General features: G+C 41.2%; 1 protein-coding gene across 1 annotated transcript in view; it reads left to right on the top strand.

Annotated features, from left to right (window-relative positions):
* LOC133132805 (alpha-2-macroglobulin-like) overlaps window positions 1–23,506 on the top strand; it is a 38,928-nt gene that overhangs the window by 13,401 nt on the left and 2,021 nt on the right. The window contains exons 15-35 of the mRNA XM_061248548.1: window positions 1,797–1,946; window positions 2,834–2,989; window positions 6,244–6,364; window positions 7,682–7,808; window positions 9,049–9,274; window positions 10,082–10,208; window positions 10,411–10,532; window positions 12,187–12,238; window positions 12,794–12,877; window positions 13,722–13,898; window positions 14,114–14,195; window positions 14,770–14,926; window positions 15,208–15,282; window positions 17,992–18,154; window positions 18,680–18,870; window positions 19,004–19,219; window positions 19,425–19,546; window positions 20,153–20,243; window positions 21,268–21,336; window positions 22,264–22,369; window positions 23,084–23,125. Coding sequence (XP_061104532.1) covers window positions 1,797–1,946; window positions 2,834–2,989; window positions 6,244–6,364; window positions 7,682–7,808; window positions 9,049–9,274; window positions 10,082–10,208; window positions 10,411–10,532; window positions 12,187–12,238; window positions 12,794–12,877; window positions 13,722–13,898; window positions 14,114–14,195; window positions 14,770–14,926; window positions 15,208–15,282; window positions 17,992–18,154; window positions 18,680–18,870; window positions 19,004–19,219; window positions 19,425–19,546; window positions 20,153–20,243; window positions 21,268–21,336; window positions 22,264–22,369; window positions 23,084–23,125 — 2,656 coding nt within the window. The remainder of the gene's footprint in view (window positions 1–1,796; window positions 1,947–2,833; window positions 2,990–6,243; window positions 6,365–7,681; window positions 7,809–9,048; window positions 9,275–10,081; window positions 10,209–10,410; window positions 10,533–12,186; window positions 12,239–12,793; window positions 12,878–13,721; window positions 13,899–14,113; window positions 14,196–14,769; window positions 14,927–15,207; window positions 15,283–17,991; window positions 18,155–18,679; window positions 18,871–19,003; window positions 19,220–19,424; window positions 19,547–20,152; window positions 20,244–21,267; window positions 21,337–22,263; window positions 22,370–23,083; window positions 23,126–23,506) is intronic.

Raw genomic sequence — 23,506 nt, 5'->3', positions numbered from 1 at the left:
TGCTTACTGCCTCTGCAATGGAGGCTTTGAACATGGCCCACTCGGACTCCAGGTCCCCAGCTTCCCCCGGTTGAAGACCTTGCAAACAGGGGCCTCCACCAGACATTCCCAGTTCACCCTCACTACACGTTTGGGTTTACCGGGTCTGTCCGGCAGCGTCCCCGGCCACTTGATCCAACTCACCACCTGGTGGTGATCAGTTGACAGCTCTGCTTCTCTCTTCACCCGAGTGTCCAAGACATACGGCCGCAGGTCTGATGATACGACCACAAAGTCGATCATCGATCTTTGGCCTAAGGTGCTCTGGTACCAAGTACACTTATGAGCTACCCTATGCTCGAACATGGTGTTTGTTATCGACAATCCATGACCAGCACAGAAGTCCAATAACAAAACACCGCTTGGGTTCAGATCAGGCAGGCCGTTCCTCCCAATCACCCCCCTCCAGGTTTCTCCGTCATTGCCCACGTGAGCGTTGAAGTCGCCCAGCAGAACTATGGAGTCTCCGGATGGCACCCTTTCCAGGATGCCGCCCAGTGACTCCAAGAAGGCCGGATACTCTGAACTGCCGTTTGGTGCATAAGCACAAATGACAGTCAGAGCTTTCCCCCCAGTGACACGTAGTGGCAGAGAAGCGACCCTCTAATTCCCCGGGTGGAACTCCAACACAGTGGCGCTCAGCTGGTGGCTTGTGAGTATCCCCACACCCGCCCGGTGCCTCTCACCTTGAGCAACTCCAGAAAAGAACAGTCCAGCCCCTCTCCAGGAGTTTGGTTCCAGAACCAGTACTGTGCGTGGAGGTGAGCCCAACTATATCTAATTGGTACCGCTCCGCCTCCCGCACTAGCTCCGGTTCCTTCCCCACCAGAGAGGTGACGTTCCACATCCCCAGAACCAGTCTGCGATGCCGAGGATCAGCACGCCAGGATCCCCGCCTTCGCCTACTGCCCTTTGGGCAAAGCACCCGACTCCTATGCCGACCCCTGCAGGTGGTGAGCCCACAGGGCGGCGACCCCACGTGACCAGTTCGGGCTGTGCCCGGCCGGGCCCCATGGGATAAGGCCCGGCCACCAGATGCTCTGGCTCCAGCAGGGGGCCCCGGTTTCCCTTTTCCGGGTGAGGTAACTGGTCATTGTGTGGCCGTATCATGGAGTCTTTGAATCGCTCTTAGTCGGGCCCCTCCCCCGGGACCAATTTGCCTTGGGAGACCCTACTGGGGGCTAACAGTGCCCCTGACAACCTAGCTACCAGGATCACCGGAACACACAAACCCCTCCACCACGTTAAGGTGGCGATTCCTCGGAGCGGTAAACTGTACCTGATGAATGGAAATAAACCATCAGAATGTGTTGCAGCTCCACAGAAAGCACTTCTACAGCTAAAACTCCAAGGTAAAAAAGACAGATATGGGACTCAACTGGTAAAACAAATAAGAGTATAAGGCCATGAATACGCCACACATTTTTATGAACAGAACCAGACGGTCAACCGTACAGTGTTTACCATTCACTGTTTGCTGTTATTGATTTATACTTTGACTGTAATAAAGTGAACAGTGTGGGTGGGTGATGTCTGTAACTCAGCTGCCAAGGCTGAAGAGATTTCTTTCCTGTCTTTTGCCTTTTAATCACATTACAGCTGACGGTTTCATCCAAAGCCACTCATGAACATACGTTATGAAGTGAGCAATTTTCCCTTGCTGTGAATGCAGGAAGCAGCACTAGCAAGAACAGAACAAGATGGCAAGAATGTGTGTAATGTCCTCCCGCAATTACTCAGTGTGTGTTCTGTTTCAGGTGTCTCTCCAGTTCTCCTCCACCCAGGAGCTCCCCGGAGGGAAGGTGTTTTTGGAGCTGCAGGCCCAGCCGGGGTCACTGTGCTCCCTGAGGGCCATCGACCAGAGTGTCCTTCTAATGAGACCAGACAAGGAGCTGAGTGCACAGGAGGTGAGCTGAGACCCTGAACAGTCATAGCCATGACTTGATACATTTCAGTAAAGGATGTGTACTTTGCGTTTTTAACCTTGTGTGGGTGTGTTGACTCAGCTTGTGCAACAGAGAAAGAGACAATATTGTCATATGGACAGGGGTACTGTCCTGTTTTTAAATAAAGAAAATGGGTATCTCCAGTCTCACCTGAATTTGGAAAGTCCAATTTGCAAACTATGCTCACATACGGCCCTGCTGCTGTCTTGGGAGAACGAAAGCCATCTGTGGTTCTCCTCCAAAACATGGGCCTGCCAGCAACTGCTTCTTTTTCACTCCGGAACCGCAAACCACCCACGAGCAGATCAGGGGTGGTGCCGACTATGGCTTCTGGCAGTAGACAGCACTGACACGGATCAAATTTGTTACGAGACCATGATGCGCAATCATATGCCACAAGCAGCACTTTTATGGAGTGAACTACCCAGTAACTACCTTTTTTTGCTTTGTCATGGTGTCTTATAACCCCATCTCTCGTACGCACACTTACTGTTCACACACAGACGCACACACATTTAGAATGCCTACCTCAGTCATGAATCTTAATTGCAATCCACCTTCTCAAAAAACAACGTCATTGTTGTGCTGGCAGTTTACCCTTCATGAAATGTTTACAGACACATTTTAAAGCATTTTGACAAGCCCTTCATGTACTTTGTGATGTTGTGTTATGAGTGTTCAACCATCAGCCATGGACAAAAAACCCCCACATTTCCATAATTTTATAATAAAAATATAATTTAATGTGTTTTACAGTGATTGTAACCTTTTGCCATTAGTCAAGCAGCTTATTATTCATCCCACTCCCACTTTCATTTTTCTATTAATTTCTATCTGAACTCTTTCAGGTGTATGGGAAGTTGCCTGTCAAGAAGTTGCTTGGCTATCCATATATTCTCCAGGACAGGGATCCTCCTCCCTGCCTTTCCCTGACACCAGGGCACCCACATAATTTCTACCACCGACGAGAAAGCCATAAAACGGATCTCTACGGCATCTTTGAGGTAAGCATCTTGAATCCTGCATCATCTTGGGCATCACTAGCAAGCTGAACCAGTTAATAATGTTTTGGTTTGGAATTTGAATGAATTTACTCGATGTCCAACTCAATTTTTTTAGTGGATCAGATTAAGTGTTGTGGGCAGCACGGATGGTGCTGTGGGTAGCACTGTCGCCTCACAGCAAGGAGGTCCTGGTTCGAATCCTGGTTCGAATCCCCATCCATGATTTTAAAAAAATGTAACGTTGAGTAGGAAGTCATAAGCCAAGTGCTGTAAAGATTATATGGCTTGCTTGTGTATGCATGTTGTAGTTATATTCAAGAAAACAACATCAGTAACCTGATGAACCACTGTTATTAGTAGTAGTGATATTTCTGCATGGAAAATACTTTACTTGTAGATGTAGTAGTGTAATAGAAAAACAACCAACTGTCATGGCATGCATGCAGCTTGTTCTGAGTAATTGAATCATTCATTGAAAGGGGCATGTTCAAAATAATAGCAGTGTGGAGTTTAATTCGAGAATTCATTCATTCTGTGAAAAAAACAGGCGTCATTAATTGTCCTTTTATTAAATAAGAAGGGAAGCAAATGTTTCACACATTGTTCTAAAATATATTTCCTTCTGAATTGCTAAGTAAAATTGGCCGTTCCAAACATTGTTCGGAGAAACAATGTAATTTGATTAATAACTTGATTGGAGAGGGGAAAACGTATAAAGAAGTGCAGCAAATTATAGGATGCTCAGCTAAAATGATCTGAAATGCTTTAAAATGGCAACAAAAACACAAAACAAGCGGAAGAAAACTAGCAACTACTGTTAAAACGGATCGAACAGTTGTCAGAATGGCAAAGATTCAGCCATTCATCAGCTCCAGAAAGCTCCTACAATTACCTGTAAGTGCTGTTACAGTCAGAAGACGTTTGATCAAAGCTAAGCTTTCAGCAAGAAGCTGCCGTAAAGCACCATTGTTGAATAAAGGGCATGTGCAGAATCTGTTACAATTTGCCAAGGAACACATCGATTGGCCCAAAGAGAAATGGCATAAGATTCTGTGGACTGATGAGAGTAAAATTGTTTTCGGGTCTAGTCGTTGTCGACAGTACGTCAAACGACCCCCGGTACTGAATTCAAGCCACAGTACACTGTGAAGATAGTGAAGCATGGTGGCGCAAAAATCATGGCATGGGGATGTTTTTCTTACTAACGTGTTGGGTTCGTATACCAGGGATCATGGATCAATTTGAATACATCAAAATACTTGAAGAGATTATGTTGAATATATATATGCCGAAGAGGAAATGCCTCTGAAATGGGTGTTTCAACAAGACAACGACCCCAAACACACAAGTAAGCGAGCAACATCTTGGTTCCAGAAAAAAAGGATTGAGGTAATGGAGTGGCCAGCTCAATCCTCTGACCTCAACCCCATTGAAAACTTGTGGCCTGATATTTAAAATGCAGTTTGTGAAGCAAAACCCACAAATTCACAGGAACTTGTTTATCCTGGGCTGAAATACCTGTTTCTTAATCTGAGGTTGTTAATACATGTAGGTGGATAATACATGACATGGAATCAGTGCCAGATGGTGAGCCAAAAATTGTCTGGGCACAAAACCTTCCTTTAAAATGATGATTGCACTAGCTGTTTTAAGCCATTTTCCTTGATTTGCAACCGTGATTAAATCTCAAAATACTTGATGCCATCAGATATAGCCAACAGTGCCAACGCTTAACACATTGTTAATGAGAGAGGTCAGATGAGAAGAGCCAGACTGGTCGAAGCTGACAGGAAGGTGACAGTAATGCAAATAACCACACATTACAACAGTGGTATGCAGAAAAACCAATCTCAATGCCGTTTTGCAGGTATTGCTATTTTGCAGCATTTCTGGATACCCTTTAAAAATTTGCATCAAACATTAAGCCTTTTTTTGGGTTAAAATAACACTGACACAAGACGACTCATTTTATAGGTATATATTTATATTTTAAATTTGTTCTGTTTCACATTTCTGAATGGTACATTAATAATTTAAGTCTTCAACCATGTGTGTGCAGTAATATTTTGAGATATTGAAACTTTTATGTGACTAGTCCAAATTCAGTGGAAATTGCCCTCTAGGGGGGATGCAAAGTGTAAAGGGTTAACTCTCTCAGACCCGCATTATGTTCCAGCTCTGAGAAAAATATCACTTGCACTTCTCAAAAAAAAACAAAAAAAACAACAACATTTTGTCAATGGACAGTAGGACATAACAGTTGCAATATCTGTAGTGAGTACCTCAACATTAATAAGGAAATTGTACAAACATCTAAGAAATTAAAACATTGTGCACACAACACTCACAGTGAAGTATTTGGCAGTGACACAATTTCTGTTGGTTTAACTCAGTATTCCAGCTCATTGGATTTGAAATAAAATGAATTAAATAAAATGAAATATTAATGAATAATTGTATAATTTCAGGTTATTTACATTCATATCATGCTTGTGTAGGAATTACAGCCCTTTTATACATAGTGTCCCCATTTCAGGGCACCGTAACATTTGAGGTGCATGGTTTCAGAGGTGTTTCAGATTAGTCTGGCATGTTCAATCACTTCCTTAGTGCAGGAATACGAGAGCCATTTGTCAACATGAGGACCAGAGTTGTGCCAATGAAAGTCAATGATGCCATTTTGAGGCTGAGAAGTAAGAAAAAACAGGAAGCAATAGGCTTACCAAAACAGAACATAATTGAGAAGAGAGTACTGATGCCCTCAGTAATCGCAAAGGGACTGATATGCCAAGGATGACCTCTACAGTTGATGAGCAATTAATTCTTGCCATAATGACAAAAAAAATCTGTCTGCCAGATCAGAAACCGAAGGTAGGTGTGGATGTGACCGTGACTACAGTCTGCAGAAGACTTCACAAACAGAACAACAGAACCTTCACTACAAGACACAAACTACTATTTAGGAGCAAGAACAGGATGGCCAGGTTACAGTACGCAGAGTTCTGGAAGACTTTCTTTTCGGAACAGTGTTGCGCAATTTTAGCTCATTACTTCAACTTAGCCTACTGCCACAGTAAAGCTTAGCTTAACTGTGTTCATATTAGCAATGTCTGCCGTCAAATAATGGTTCCCCACCCAATGAAATCAGAGCTGGTGCCAGCGCATGGGGTTGGGGGGACAACATGTTTTTTTACTGTTTGCTTGTTGTCTCTGTCAATTTAATGATGAACATTCAAACTTTTCATATCTTGAAGGCAGTTGGTGTTAAAGCCCTGACCAACTCAGGCATGCAAAAACCTGTCCCCTGCTATTACATGGAGAGGAGTCCTATTGGTTCATCAGGAGAAGGAGGAGGAGGAGGAGGAGGAGAAAGAGGTATGATGAGCTTTTCCTTTTGCCGCTATGGTACTATAATATGGGACGGTAGCGTAGCGTAGTGGTTAAGGTAAATGACCGGGATATGCAAGATCGGGGATTCTAATCTGTAGCCACAATAAGATCCGCACAGCCATTGGACCCTTGAGCAAGACCCTTAACCCTGCATTGCTCCAGGGGAGGATTGTCTCCTGCTTAGTCTAATAACTGTACGTCGCTCTGGATAAGAGCATCTGCCAAATTCCCATAATGTAATGGACTTGATTGACTGATTAAATATTTGCATTAACAAGCTGGTGAACAGATCTACCTAATAAATTGCTCACTGAGTGTATATAAATTTACACTTCGCCTTAATTGGTCCAGTACTTGCCCCAGGTAGCCTACATTTACATTGAGCTCGCTGCCAAAATAAATATAACACATTTTTAAAGGAGATTACACAGACTAATTGCGTAAAACGGGCCAAAATAGTGCTTGTTAAAAAAGTAGTCCAGTCATTTATTAAAAAACGGAAATTTGCTAAATTGTTACGACATGACTCGTTAGACAGGTCGAGACCACAATTGTTTTTTCATACCCAAGAAAATGTAAATAAGAGAAAATTGCAGAATGCAAAGTTCTGTTAAATCACTCATACAAGTGATTAAGTAAATACGTTTATACATTTTAAGAATATGAAAATGTTCTTGCATGAGGACCAATGCATATCAGCTGATTGTAGGAGATTATATTTTATGTTTTTTACCGCCAGGGATGGATTTATTTATTTTTTGTAAAGAGGTAGCCTGCGGGAAACCTATTTGCACTGTGCATCTTGAAAATAATGTATTTAATAGATTTAATTCAGTGGGTGTAGGCTATTCATTGTCCGGGGTCTATGTTAGCAGTGTTCCTAAAGCAGGAAGACATTGGAACTGTGCACATATTTGTGTATTTATCATAAGTCATATTGTTCATGAGGTCACAGAACGATAATGATCATAAGTCGATCACATTTTTCTCAGATCGTGCAGCCCTAATAACAAGGGATGTAATGACTGTACATATCACCTGATATGGATGTAAATACCCTCAAATTAAAGGTGACAGTCTGCACTGTAACCTTATATTCGTTATTTAATTTGGAGCCTTAAAAAATGAAATTGTACCACTGTCCAAATACTTACAGACTGTAGATAAGGGCTTTTAATCATAGCTTCTTGACTTTGTAAAAATGAGGCAAAATTATACTTTCATTTGCTGAAAATGTGTTAACATTTATTTGTATTTTGTATGTATTTATTTGTTTATTTTCTCTTTTCTTCTTTTCCCGAGGTTTTCCTATGCGATTTGGTGTAGCCACAAGCGGAAGAGGAGGTGGTCCCGGAGTGGCAATCGAACACAAGGAAACCATTCGCACGTTCTTTCCAGAGACCTGGATTTGGGACCTGGTACCAGTAGGGTGTGTATCATTAACCAAGGGAACCGTCCTTCAAAGCATTTAGCCACACACTGGGTTGGTAGATACACCCTAGGATATATGTCTGACAACTGCCTTGAGCTTTTGATTTTCAGCCATTTACACCATTGTATGGTGTAGAGTATACTCAACGCATGTTTTTTGCACTTTATTGTACGTCCCTCTGTATAAGAGCGTCTGCTAAATGACTGTAGTGTAATGTGATGGTTTATTGTTGTCTTCATCCGATTGGTGATGCTCCTGTAATGGTATTTTAAAAGTCATTTGGATCTAATTGGGATTTAAAAACTCTTGGAATTTAAAAACTCAGTGTGAACACTCTCAATGCTGAGTAAACTTTGTATGGTACAAATTGAGTCATTGATCTGTCATGATCACGAATTGATCGTGTTCTACAGATAGTATCCCCCACTACATTACAGCAGCAACCCACACAAACATCACTCACACAATCTGACATGCAGTGACCTGAGAGCAGTTTTACCTTTTTCACCACATGATGAATACAATTTAAAGGAGAGCAATGTTGTTTTTTATATTCAACGGAATACATAATCAGCCATACTTATAATATCTCCACCCATTATTCATGCAATCCTCCCCTAATACATATGCAATAAGGAGAGAAGTGAACCTTGTGATAAATCAGGTAGATGGCAGGCACACTGCTTTGCAGGCCCATACACCTGTTTGATACATAAGTTGTATGTTTCTGGGACAGGATGTGTCATATGTGCGCCTGAAACTACTCGCAGAAGGCTTAGTAAATCTGGCACCAGTGTTTAAATCATCTGCATATCTCATGCAATTTACTTCAGTTAATGCCATGGTCTTGGTCAATACTCAATTCTGTTTCTTCAGGTTAAGTTTAATCACTATTCTAAATTAATACGCTGGCCTGAATAAAGTTCCAGAATGCCTGGGCTAATGTTACCGGACCATTTTTGTTCAGGTAATGCAATGCAATACATGACTAGGTAACCATAAGTCTAGTTACTGTATATTGTCACTGAGTTACCTCGGCAAAAATATGTGAATGCTCCTATTTTTCAGGTTAGCTAACCACATATTGCACTCCCTTCACAACAGTGACACAATTTTTTTTGCTGAGCTAACACTATTCTGCAGGCATAAGGTAGCCAGCTTTCCTCCATGACAGACAAGGAAAGTCAGCACAATTGATTTCCTGATGTGCTCAGCACCTTCTCCTCTCTTCTTACAGAGATTCAGGCAGAGTAAAAGTGGAGCAAACCATCCCGGACACTATTACCAAATGGGCAGCAAGTGGATTCTGCAACTCTCCCGCAGGATTCGGGCTGGCCACCAACACAATCCTCACGGCCTTCCAGCCCTTCTTTGTGAGCCTGACGCTGCCATACTCTGTCATCCGTGAAGAGATGTTCCCACTGAAGGCCACAGTCTTCAACTACCTCTCCAAGTGCATCATGGTGAGCCACTGCTCGGTGCACAGCCATGGTTATACCACGGCCTTCTGTGGGTCCAACCAGTAAGAGCAACAAAAAACCCACAAAAGCAGTACATATACTCAGTGAGCACTTTATTGCGCACTTGTTAGAACTCATTAGTACTTATTCATTAGACGTATTAGTCTTCTGCTGCTGTAGTCAGAACTCATATCGCTCAGGGTAGCCAAGGTAGGTTCCATGAGATCTGTATGCTAATATTACAGTATTTTTGTTGGAGTGTCATGTGATCGCCTGGATGGGTGGCTGCCCATACACCAGTCTCTGTGTTCAAGGGTGGAGCTTCAGTGCTCGTTACCTTCTGGGTAACACAGACTGGAGATTCAGGCTAAACATATTCAGTGACGTCACTGGACGTGTTTGTTTTGAGACGTTTAGCCCCATATTTAGGAAACAGCTTCACTGGGGAATAGGTTGCAACAAGCAATATACTCTCCCCTTACAATGGTGTTCATATTTATGAAAAAAACTACTTTAAACTGCTAGTTTCATAATGTGTCATAAGGTTCAAGTTCTCTTTATTTCTGGAAATATGACACATTAAATTAGCATGTGAGATATACTTGTCTGGACAATAACTAATACATTTTTTAAAGGGATTTATAATAAATTGGATTGCAGTGGCTATTTCAGATCAAGATCTGTCAGCAGGCCAAGAGCTACCACTGGTGAAGAAGAGAACAGGGCAGGGGAATGTGGCCTTGATGGGCTAATGGACTGTTCTCTTCTTTAATTCTCCTTCTTACCATTTGTGTTTATCCTGTTTCACAGGTGCATGTCAGCCTGAGAGAGTCGGTACAGTTCACAAGCCAGCCGTGCGATGGCTGCCAGTATAAGCGATGTCTCTGTGGTGAGGAGAGTGAGACCTTCACCTGGATCATCACCGCCACCACTTTGGGTGAGTCACAGTGCCCCCTCAGGTTGGCTTATTGTGGGCTCTACACGTGGCTTAACCTTTAGTTATAAAAGTTAATAATACAAGAATCAATTGTCGGTTAGAAATTAATATCCATGAAGCCAGTAAAATACCTCCCCTTTTCACAAGACTGCTCCCCTTCCCCTTGTGGCTTTACATGAGGCTCTATCATACCCTCTCTAAGGTCGGGTGAACATTACAGTAAGTGCAGAGGCCCTGAACACTGAGGAGCTATGTGGCAATGAGGTGGTCACCGTGCCAGAGAGGGGACGAATCGACACTGTTGTCCGTACACTGCTTGTGGAGGTGAGACACCACACAGCCATCTATGATCTGTCTATAATTAAGAACAGACAAAGCATGGTAAGACTGCATTCTCACAAGAATAATACTGCCTCCACTGTCCAGTAAGTCTACAAGTCTTTTTTAAATTGCATTTATTTGAATTAATGAGCAACCAAATTAGATAGTAGGGGATTTAACATATATATAAAAATGAGCAAATCATTAAAATAACAATGAACAATCCCAGCTGTAGCTCAAGAACCCAATGTCTGATCCTCACCAAATTTGGTACACAGATGTAGTCCATAATTATGTGGACACCTGTCGCTTTTGGCAGGCAATACTCTAGGTGACACTAGAAGATGCGAATAAGTTAAAATTCCTGTTACTCTTAGGGGGTGCTATAGCAGCTATGTCATATATGCAGGATTTCAAAGAGTGTCGCTCTTTCGCTGTTGTTAATGGAGAATCCTAAATCCTAAAGTAGATCCTACTCCTTCAGATGAACTACTTTTCTTTAAGAAAGAACGTTGGAATGTCCACCATTAAATTTTTTTTGAAAAACCAGATTTTTGTTTCTGCTACACAATTGATCCAGTTGACAAAGAGGATGCATAGGGTAGCCCCGATAACGTTATCACTTTTTTTTGATACAGCAAACATTTTGCCCATGACATGTCAATCAATTGTTATGGGCGTGGACATATTTACTAAAACAAATGATTCTGACAAGTTGCTGTATCAGGGGTATCCTATTGGTAAATAACCAATATCATTCTTAAGGATGACAGTAAATGTCATGCTCTCATGTTTGTTTATTGCTGAAGTTGTTGAGAATGGATTCATACATTGCAATCATATTCAAAATACTGGTGTTACGACCAGCTTGTCGCAGCACAAAATGGGAAAACAACATTAAAAAAAAAAAATAGATTAATTTAACCAAAGGATCAAAACAAACAATATGGGCAGCATGGAACCCTGATGGTAGCTGTTTCTTTTTTCGAGTTCCTCCCTCAGGAGTCTTCGTATAGGATTCCCCACAGGTGCTCCCAATCCTCCAATCAAAGTTAAAACCACCCAGCACACCAGACTCATTCTACTAGGGACAGACTACATTACATTACATTACATTACATTAATGGCATTTGGCAGAGGCTCTTATCCAGAGCGACGTACAGTTGATTAGACTAAGCAGGAGACAATCCTCCCCTGGAGCAATGCAGGGTTAAGGGCCTTGCTCAAGGGCCCAACGGCTGTGCAGATCTTATTGTGGCTACACCGGGATTAGAACCACTTGCATGTCCCAGTCATTTACTTTAACCACTACACTACAGGCCACCCCTAGGGGCATAACAACTGGGAATACATTGCAATAAATGCTAAACCATTCTGCCTGTACAGCACACTGTTAATAGCAACTTCATTCAAGGCATTTTTATTTACTGTTGTATTCGTTTTACCAACAAATGTTGTAAAATCTATAGTTTATATTTTATTTCTAAGAAATATAGCAGAGATTCTGAAATGGGAAATGTGTAGTCCTCATATTTATTTCATATTTTGTGATGTGCGGACAAGTACAGCTACTGGATATGATACAGTATTATGTTGAGGTTTTAGACATGGTGTGTTTGTCATGTGCGCTGATTCTGTGAATATGTCTCTTTTTCAGCCTGAGGGCACTGAACAGACCATCAGTCACAATGCACTGCTGTGTCCTCAAGGTCTCACCTTTTCCCTCTCTCCTACAACTGCAAAAATATCCATGCAAAACTGGAACAAATCAAGAACACATTTACATTGTTATTGTAGCATGAAGATGCTTTTTACATTTACATTTACATTTACATTTTAGTCATTTGGCAGACGCTTTTAATCCAAAGCGATTTACAAGTGCATAGGTTCTACCATAAGTCAGAGCATCACATCCAGAAACTAGCAAAATACACAGGAAATGCTGTTCTAAACATAGTTGTCATCAGAAGTTTTTTTTTTTTTTTTTTTTTTTGGGGGGGGGGTTAGACAAGGATAGGGATATCAGAAAGGAGGGGCAGGGGAAGTCAGGTATTTTTCAAATAACAGGAAGTTTAAAAATTATCCTTGAATCCTTTTTTCAAATATATTTTTTAATTTATAAAATGGAATCATTCCCTTAAAGACGTCAATTACATGACTGTGGAATTGTTTCTCAGCAAACTGCTTTACAGTGCAGTGATGGTGGGAAAGCTGGGTGGAGCTCTTCATTCTGTCTGCCTGTTTGTTGCCTCTCACTCCACCAGAGGGAGCTGTGGAGAAGGCTGTTTCTCTGGAGCTGCCAGAAGTTTTTGTGGAGGGTTCTGCCAAAGCCTTTCTTTCCATCCTGGGTGAGCAAACTCTCCCTTCCTTCTCAGCATTTTATACTTGAAATGAAGTTCTACTTCAGGATGGGCACCTGTCTGACCAGCAAACAAAAGAAATGCAGGTGGTGGTACTACTTGAACCCTTAACATTGCATTCCAGATACCTCCCATTTATGACCTTCCAACTAGGAAACATACATTGGAATGGTCCGTTGACTCGGAATTACGAGTCGGAAAGTCTGGCTCAGTGTCTGGCTCAGAATTACGAGTTGTCAAGTAGGAGGAAACTGACATTATTCAAACTGAAGTGCAATTACCTAAACTTCACTTATACTCCAAGTATGGTAAAGTATAAAATAATACTCCAGAGAATTATTTTTTCACATGGGATTAGTAATCCTTTGATGCTCTGGCCTTAAAACTTCCTTTACAAAATAGGTTTTTGATAGGGGACTGCTAGGTATCCCAAAAAAATCCCATTGTTCAATGACGTGCTTTCTATTTTGATGGCTGAAACACATTAAAAATTAAGTATTTTGTTTTTAAAATATATGGAAAAACATATACTATCATATCCTTCATGAGATCAATTATATGAGAAACTATTAAACTAGAAAGTTTTAATGACAAAAATCTTAAGATCTTAAGAAAATTAAGATTTCCTTTCCCCAAACCCCCCGGACTCTCCAACATTAGTCTAGATGTAATATAGTTTGTTGCATTTATGGCAAGCAATTCTAATTATATCAGCGTGTTGGGTTGCATGGATATGGGTGTGAGCGAGTGTGTTGAGGTTGATACGGGATGACTTGTTGGGATTTTGGTATATGAATGTATGTATTGACCAGGTGTCTGCCTACTCTGACAGGCGATCTGATGGGCCGTGCCATGAAGAATCTGGACAGCCTGTTGGCTATGCCATATGGCTGTGGAGAACAGAACATGCTGCTTTTTGCCCCCAACATCTATATCCTCAGGTACCTGGAGACCACAGAACAGCTGACATCGAAGATCAAGAACAAGGCCATTACCTTCCTGGAGAGTGGTGAGAGGGACATGGTTGGGCTCTAGAGCTGGTATCTCATTGGCTGGCTATTATATTGTGGGGGGATCACAAGGTTGCCTGACTTGGAAATGTGCTCAGATTGCTTTAACAGCATCTAAGCACATCCACACAGAGATTATATGTTTATCTTCTCTGTAGCAATATACAAATGGGGGGGGGGGTACCAGCTTCTCAGTAATCTCGGTTTTCTCCAGGATATCAGCGGGAGCTGAACTACAAGCATAATGATGGCTCCTACAGTGCCTTCGGAGAGAGTGACTCTTCAGGGAACACCTGGTTAGTGTCCACCTCAGCCTCACACAGAGGAGGGAGTCCCATCACCGCTCTTCACCTGCGCACAGACACAGTGACCACCATTACACTATGAGCATGCGCAATGTGTGTGATTACTAGGGGTTATGATTATCCCGTGAATTTTGTTCCAATCCAATACTTTTGCTCACTTAATAATTTGGTGGTCTGATTCAAAGGGTGATATGTTCGAAATAGTTTAACAAATCAAGATTCAAATACCGGGAATTAAAAGCTGATGTCTCATGTCCATATTTTGACCTCAAACCCAATTGTCTTCAGTGTATAGCAAAAACAACGGAATTGACCTTGCTGTTCCAATACTTTTGGAGGGGACTGTAAGTCAATATTGAAATGATTTCTCTAATTTTGCTGATGCTCAATACATACCATAATAACCCCATGCAATCACAATTTAACTTAACAGTCACTTTAAGAAGCTCTACCTGGCAAGACTCCACACACAAAATTTGACATTTATCTCCCACCAGGGAGGGCAGTACAGGGTAGTACAGGGTTTCGAAGCTGACATTTGCAGTACCTGTATCTGTGTGTCCAGGCTCACTGCATTTGTGATGAAGTCTTTTGGAGGCGCAACGCGATACATCTTCATTGACCCAGAATACATTACCAGTGCCAAGCTATGGCTCAGCCAGCAGCAACAAGAAGATGGCTGCATAAAGTCTGTGGGGAAGCTCTTTCACAATGGAATGAAGGTGAGCTGAAAGAGAATACACAGAAATGCACACACACACAATCACATATAAGCAGCTGCACAGACAATATCTCACATTTGCACAGTCATACCAGCAAGCAAAAAGACACACACACACAAATGAGAGGATGCTCTCTTCCATATTATACAGTAGCTCTCTCCCCCTGTGGATATGTTCATGCAATCTTCACGGATCTGCATATTTCATACTTACGGTACCTTCTATGTCTGTGTCTCCAGAACTCCCCAGTCTTTGCAATGGTATGTTGTGTCCACTTACAGGGTGGAGTCAGCGATGAGGTGATGTTGACGGCCTATGTTACCGCAGCACTCCTTGAGCTGGGCACTAACAGCACTGTGAGTACTCCATCAAACCTGGACGACATCTGTACTGTATCTGTAATCTAGTGTTCTATATCATGAACACTGATATATTTGAGGCTAGCGAGCCCTGCAGGTCTTTTCACAGCAGTGATTTGGGTGTTTGATAAGACTTTTAATTGAAGAAAATAAATATTTTAGAAATGTGTTCAGTTTTTTCTCAGGTTGCCTTTTTCTAATATTACATTCTGTCTAATGACACAACGAAATCATTCTGTGTGAAAAATACTAAATAATACAGGAAATCTGGAAAGGGGCAAATACCATTTCACGGCACTGTATATATTATTCTCATACTGCCCCATTTGAAAAGACAACATCGAAATCATGACGTCATTAGCGATGAGAAACTTAGGATTCAAAATAATGGCGTTATATTTAAGCGTGATGGAACGACCGTGGTATATCGTTGTTATTGGCACAGCTAGCGGGGTGGTTCGTGTCGTACCGTTACACCTCCTAGCTGTAAAACGGTTACCACATTTATCTTTCAAAATGAAGAAGAGACAAACTTAGGAATAATGTATCGCCACTGCACTAACCTTAGGTAAACAACCCTATTCCAATCATGTATAACCACTGCATTAACGTTAGCTAGCTTCCTAGTTTACGTTACACCAGACGACACTGACACACACAAGTCATTTGTTTTTGTTGGAGACGTTTATCGGGACACTGCCAGATAACGTGCAGGGATTTAAACTCTATCGTTATGAGTCATCATTTGGTTCGTCGGGGTTTGGTGTGGTATTTCGATCCGAGGATGTTGCCTAAAAGTCGTTCATGCTCCTTTCCAAATCACAGGACACTTTAAACTCGCCCAGTTTGGTAGGCTACTAAAGGTGAGACGATGGTAACGTAAAGTTACGTCCATTTCGATAACAAAGTAGATAAAGGTGATCTACAAACGCGAGCAATTTTAAAAGAGTAATTTAAAAAGATTAATATTCCCTCTAGCCCTGAGTATGTCGTGGATATTGGCACGGTTGGAAAGCAAACAGTACAGCCAAGTAAATTGTTTATCCTGTTGGATGCATCTGAAGAGAAATTCCATGTTTTGGTGTTCATACTTGTTGAGAATATGAACTTGTGGACAATCTGATGTCATCTCATAGCGAAAGACTTTGCCAGTCGTTTCATTTTTGGAGAATTTCCAAACATCATGATTGTTGATTGGTTCAAATATAACCTTGCTCGTTCCAACGACCTGGCTACTAGAGGCTGCCTTGAAACCAGAAATTGGGAAGGAATATGGAGCTACAGTTAGCTTCACTAATTTCATTAAGTAATGAACACAACAAAGGCAAAACAAAAGTAGGAAAGCTACTTTAACCATTGCTGGGTGTTAATTTCAAGCTCAGAATAAAATGTAAAAAAAAAAAAGAAATTCAGTTAAAATTGAATATGGGAATATACTCTCACTGAGCACTTTATTAGGACCACTATACTGATACTGGGTAGGGCCTCCCTTCTCAAAACAATCTCAATTCTTTGTGGCATGGATTCCACACAATGTTGAAAACATTCTTTTAAGATTCTGTTCCATGTTGACGTGATTGAATCCCACAATTTTAGCTGATTTGTCAGCTGCACATGCATGCTGCAAATCTCCCATTCCACCACATCCCAAGGGATTCAGATCTGGTGACTGGGAATGCCACTGAAGAACACTGAACTCATTGTAATGTCCTTGAAACCAATCTGAGATTACTTTTGCTGTGTGACATGGTGTATTGTCATGCTGGAAGTAGCCATGAGAAGATGGGTACATTGTGGCCATGAAGGGATACACACGGTCAGCAACAACACTTAAATAGGCTGTGGCATTCAAGCAATGATTTATTGGTATTAACAAGCCCAGAGTGTGCCAAGAGGACATTCCCCACACCATTACACCACTGCCACCAACCTGGACTGTTGACACAAGGCAGGTTGGGTCCATGGATTCATGCAGTTGGTGCCAAAATCTTACCCTACCATCTGACTCAGCAGAAATCAACATTCATCAGACCAGGCTTCAACTGTCTTCAACTGTGCAGTAAGCCTGTACCCACTGCAGCCTCAGCTTTCTGTTCTTGGCTGACAGAGGTGGAACCTGACATGGTCTTCGGCTGGTTCAACATGTTGTGCATTCTGAGATGCTGCTCACCACAATTGTACAGAGTGGTTATCTGAGTTACCGTAGCCTTTCTGACAGCTGGAACCAGTCTTGCCATTCTCTGTTGACCTCTCTCGTCGACAAGGTGTTTTGATCCACAAAACTGCTGTTCACTGAATGTATTTGTTTTTTGCTCTCTAGAGACTAATGTGTGGGAAAATCCTGGAAAATCAGCAATTACAGAAATACTGAGCCCGTTTTGCACCATCAATCATACCATGGTTGAAATCACTGAGATTAAATTTTCCCAATTTTTATGGTTGGTGTGAACATTAATTGAAGCTCCTGACCTGTATCTGCGTTATTTTTTGCATTGCACTGATGCCACACAATTAGCTAATTAGATGATCGCTTGAATGCGTAATAAAATCCTAATAAAGTGCTCAGCAAGTGTATATGCTGCAAACTATCTTATATATATCTTGTATCTTACATATTTTGCAGCATATACACTAGCAACTATTAGAATATTAATAGGTACAGTATATTACATCGATTTATGCATTTTAATGTTCTTTGTGTGTCAGGATCCCATGGTGCACAGGAGCCTGTCATGTCTGAGACTGGCCTCAGATCAGATCAACAGCACTTATGCCACTGCCCTGCTCTCCTACACCTTCACCCTGGCCGGGGACATTGTAATGAGGACTCGTCTCATTGGCCGTTTGGGCGAAGTGGCCATTATCACAGGCATCTGCCCCTCTCTCTCTGTCAACACTTTCTAGCACCACAAACACCACAGGTTGCAGCTCTTCACTGTTTCATTGTCAGAGACACATGCACCTTAAAAACTGCAACTTGTTTCTTAAGTTTTCAGTGTTGTTAGTTCATATAATTGTGTTCGGGATTTGCACAAATATCTTAGAAAGCTTCTGTAGATGATATCAACGTTTTCTGTACACAATTGCACACAAAAATGTGACCAATCTAATGTGATCTAAGAGATCCATTTTAATTCAATGTATCTCCCTGATTTTGTTTCTAATGCTATAACCTAGGCATGAATCTAGTAACTGTTTTACTATTGAACATGACGTAACTTGAGGAGTATAACATGCCAGTGTGTTTCTGTGTAGTCTGTACCACTATGAATTTGTGGGGTGAAATGTGTGGGTTAATTTATTTATCTCAAAGAGACTTTACCTGGTTAAATGAAGGTTAATAAAATAAATGATGAATAGACAGATGTGTTATGATCTGTGCCTCTTGTTTTAGAACAAGGTCGTCACTGGGAGCGTGCTGGGGCTTCTGGAAAAGGCTCTCTAGCAGTGGAGATGACCTCCTACGTGCTCCTAGCACTCCTCTCTGGACCTCCCCTTGCTGACTTTGACTTGAGCTACTCCAGCTCTGTTGTTCGCTGGCTGGCAGACCAGCAGAACCCCTACGGCGGGTTCTCCTCCACACAGGTCCTCCATCTTTTTCCTCTCACATGTATTTCTCTTCTATTTGTTTCTCATTTTCAATCTGCCTCCATATACCTTTCCATCCTTTCCCCTCTTTCCTTTTCTTCTTACCTCCCTCTCTTTTTATTCTCATCAGGATACAGTGGTGGCCCTGCAGGCTCTGACACTGTATGCTGCTGCCACCTACAGTAAGGGAGGTGCCAGCACAGTGATGGTGACCTCTACAGGTGGATATAAAAGGCAGTTCCGTGTGGATGAGCACAATAGACTGCTCTACCAGCAGGAGCAGCTGCAGGAGGTGCCTGGAGTCTACAGTATTAAGGCCGATGGCGAGGCTTGTGCATTTGCTCAGGTCAGCACTGGATTCTGTGGGAGCAGTAACTCTGCTGCTATCACTACTGGGCACATTGCCACCTATGGTACTGGAGTGTAGATTAGTGCTACTATAGATCATACTTGTGATTGAAACAGTCTGGAAACAGCAGTGATGTGTCGTCTTGTGACACAAAGGGTGTTCAATCATTTCTGTCTTCCTGAAATGTCTTTCTCTCTTTCAGATCTCACTGCAGTACAATATCCCCCCTCCTCCAGACTTCTCCTCCTTCACCATCAACGCCAGCGCATCAGGGGTCTGCAACAGTACAAAGAAAACATCTCTCAGAGTTGATATACTTGTCAGGTGGGGTTTACTTCTGTTCTTGCAGTACGTAAAGACTGAATTTAGACCATACTGTAAGACCTGCCAGTTCCTGGCTGAGGTGTGCATCTGGTATGGACAAAATGCATGCAATCTCCTGTAGGAAAACAGCAAGGTGTATTACGAGTAGCATGCACTGTATATGCTATAGCTTGCTCTACATTATTTAAGGTTCTTTGGTTGGATCGCACACCATACACACACTTCTTTGTAAATATAAGGACTTTCATAACATTATAACATGATTTGCTTATGACCAGAATTTTCTTATAGTACAACTAAGTAGCTGCTAAAATAAAGTTGAACATTTTTTATGTGCTTACACAGATCTCTTGTCCACAGAAAACTGTTGTTTGATGAAGATTGAGCTAAATCTACTACAAATTAATGGTCAATAAAACTTTACACATTTGACAATAATAGGAATATAAATAGAAGGTATAATAACGAATCATAACAGGAACAAGAGGAATCATAAAAAGTATAATAATAATGCATTATTATAAACTGTATACATGTATACATTTTAGAGCCACTGGCTATTTGCAAAAGTCAGAGAGAAAAGAAACAGCTGAATTTGTTCAACAGGTACAATGGTGGGCGGGAGGAAACTAACATGGTGATCATCAGCATCCGTCTTCTGTCAGGATTCCTCCTGGATAAAAGCTCACTCACACAGGTGAGCAACTCTACAAAGCAGAATATCTCTTTACAAATGTTGGGAATATACACTCACCGAGCACTTTGTTCGGAACATTTTTACTTTATTACACCTACTTTTTAATGTGATTATCTAAATAGTCAATTGTGTGGCAGCAGTGCAATGCATACAATCATGTAGATACGGGTCAGGAGCTTCAGTTAATGTTTACATCAACCATCTGAATGGGGAAAAAATTTAATCTGAGTGACTTTGACCGTGGATTGATTGTTGGTGGCAGGCAGGGTGGTTTGAGTATCTCAGAAGCTGCTGATCTCCTGGGATTTACATGCATACTAGTCTCTACAGTTTGCAAAGAGTGGTGGAAAAAAAAAAATCCAGTGAGCAGCAGTTCTGCAGACCAAAACGCTTGTTAAAGAGAGACGTCAGAGGAGAATGGCCAGACTGGTCAAAGCTGACAAGACGGAGACAGTAACGCATATAACCACACATTACAACATTGCAGAAGAGCATCTCTGAACACACAATGAATCATAAGTCAGGACAGGCTACAGCAGTAGAAATCTAAAAAATAGGTCTCATAAATACCTAATAAAGTGCTCGGTGAGTGTATATTTGAAGTGACTATTTTTGTTAAATATTTCTTGTTTACTTAGAATAGAATATGCATATAACTTCCATTGGTGTTACTTTGAGTCATATTTTGTTGACATTGGGGGTATTTTTTCAGGCCTCCATAGTTTATATGAATGGTTGATATTGTGTAGCCTACTGCTTTGTGATCATACAATTGTTCAGTGTAAAGGTCACTGAACAACTGCACAGGTGTAGCCTATTCCATTTCTGAGGATATTTTAAGAGCAGTGTCATAGACAGGGGGTTTGCTGGGGGTAGGGGGGGGGGGGTCGTTGAATTGCAATCAATAGTTTGTGGTTTGTGGTCTAAAGTAAGAAAATACACCAAATAACAGCTTGTACAGTGACATTAGAGTAATAAATAAGCATCATTATGCTTTAATGCACATGTCTGCAAATGTCTGCAGCTGAAAGCTAGTCCCACTGTGAAGCGTGTTGAAGAGGAAGAAGGTCATGTGATCATCTATCTGGATGAGGTAAGAGTGCAACCCAAGAGTTTGTGCAGAGCAGTGTGGTCTATTCTACTGAGACTGCGACAGTGTGGTCCATTCTATTGAGACTACAACAGTGTGCTCTATTCTGCTGATACTGGAATTTGTGATCGTTCAGTTAACACCCCTAGGTAAAGCTGCTGGTTGGCTCATCCTGATAACCCGTTAAGTCTAAGTGTGGGTTTTTTGTATTCATTCCCTGTTTCACTGTGTAATTTTCACTATCGGAACAAGATATAACATTTGAAAGGGTAAAAACCTACGGTTCTGTCTAACCTATTCTAAGATGCCATTGTTTTAGTGGCAACAATTCTTTATTTTGTAATGTGTGTGGCAAGAGTGTGTGTTGCCTTCTCTCCATTTTGGAAATCCTACAAGACTACAAGAAGGTATTGTCAGTGTGCTTTTCATGGCAAGACTCCAGCGAACAAAATCCATAATAGTTTCTAATTCTAAAAACGTGAACTCGAGAAACATTGATAAAATGTCCAATGTTTACTGGAGGAATAATCATTTTGCTGTTGCTTGACGTTTTGCAACAAAACATGTATTTTGCGATGCCTACATGTAAAGATTTCCGTTGGGGATTTCCAAGGAATCTCTCTTCTGAGTAAATATTTCCGAGGAACACAGTGAAAACTGTTTTTATTCAGTAGCGTATAAATAAAATGCAAGCTTACTGAAAATAAATATACAATATTTTGTGCAGCCCTAATACAAGCAGGAGGTCTCAACTTAAATAGTCCCTTATGTCAGTAATTCTATTAAAGCCTGTCATATCGCAGTAATAAATTCAACATAATTGGGGGATATTGGAATGAATACATCCCCTAACAGTAACTGCTGGGAGAAAAGCATGGTATAAACAAAGTGCAGTCATACTTACATTCTATGTTTTTGCCTTCCTAACAGCTGAAGAAGATGGTGCCCATGATGTACTCACTGACCATAAACGAGGATGTACCAGTGAGGAACCTGAAGCCTGCAGTGGTGAAGGTTTATGACTACTATGATAAAAGTAAGATACCAGTACCTGCTCTCTCCAATTTACTCTCACATTTCTCCATTCAGGATTAAGGGACCATTCAACTCAAAATTCAGTAGTGCCCCCGCTATGATGCACTGGTATAGATCAGAGTTCACCATATAGTGCAAAACTGAACCCTATTAAAGGTGTGCATGCACTCAAATTTACAGTAAATGCTTTTTCATGAAATGTCTGGCAAATTTGAGTCTTGACAGATATTTCTAACAGATTTGTATTTTTAGCTACATATTTCTATATACTCAGAATGCAAATTTCAAATGACTTTTTATTGATCATGTTTGAAGCAGCTTTTTAGTTTGAAACCTTTTGAGGATGCTTTCAGAGGGTATTTTTAACAAAAAGAATAAGGCCACCATTCACCTTAAAAATCAATGTGCATGTGTTATTGGATTTATTATGAGAACATGTAGTGATGTGTATGTGATTGGTCAGTATGAGAACATTTGGTTGAGGCTGACCAAAGCTTGGCTGCATCAAGAGTTTCCTGGCCGAATTTGCTCTATTTGATGCACGTCTCTCATTTAGGCATACTTTCACTTCATTTGACCCCCATGGTTTATCATTTGGAAAAATACACCGTTTTTTCCCTTGTTGTACTTCTGCTCTGTACTTGGGTAAATGATGCATGACATCTGTGAGGTAGAAAAGACCCTTTACTAATGCAACATATTCCTTGGTTGTCAGGTGATGAAGCTGTGAATGAGTACAACTCCCCCTGTGCCCAGGGTAAGTTCAGTACTATCAGTGGCCAACTTTCCACCAACAATTTGCTGCCTGTGTTAAAAACCTGCAACATCATATGCAGCTGCTTTTAGTCCCAAAATACCTCAGTCTGTCACTGCTGCATGTACAGTGCATCCGGAAAATATTCACAGCGCTTCACTTTTCCCACATTTTGTTATGTTACAGCCTTATTCAAAAATTGAATAAATTCATTTTTTTTCCTCAAAATTCTACACAACACCCCATAATGACAACATGAAATAAGTTTTTTTGAAATTTTTGCAAATTTATTCAAAATAAAAACTAAGAAATCACATGTACATAAGTATTCACAGCCTTTGCCATGAAACTCAAAATTGAGCTTGGTGCATCCTGTTTCCACTG

Source organism: Conger conger, chromosome 7 (assembly GCF_963514075.1).
Source record: "Conger conger chromosome 7, fConCon1.1, whole genome shotgun sequence".
Lineage (NCBI taxonomy): Eukaryota > Metazoa > Chordata > Actinopteri > Anguilliformes > Congridae > Conger > Conger conger.
This window is presented reverse-complemented; position numbering and strand designations above follow the sequence as displayed.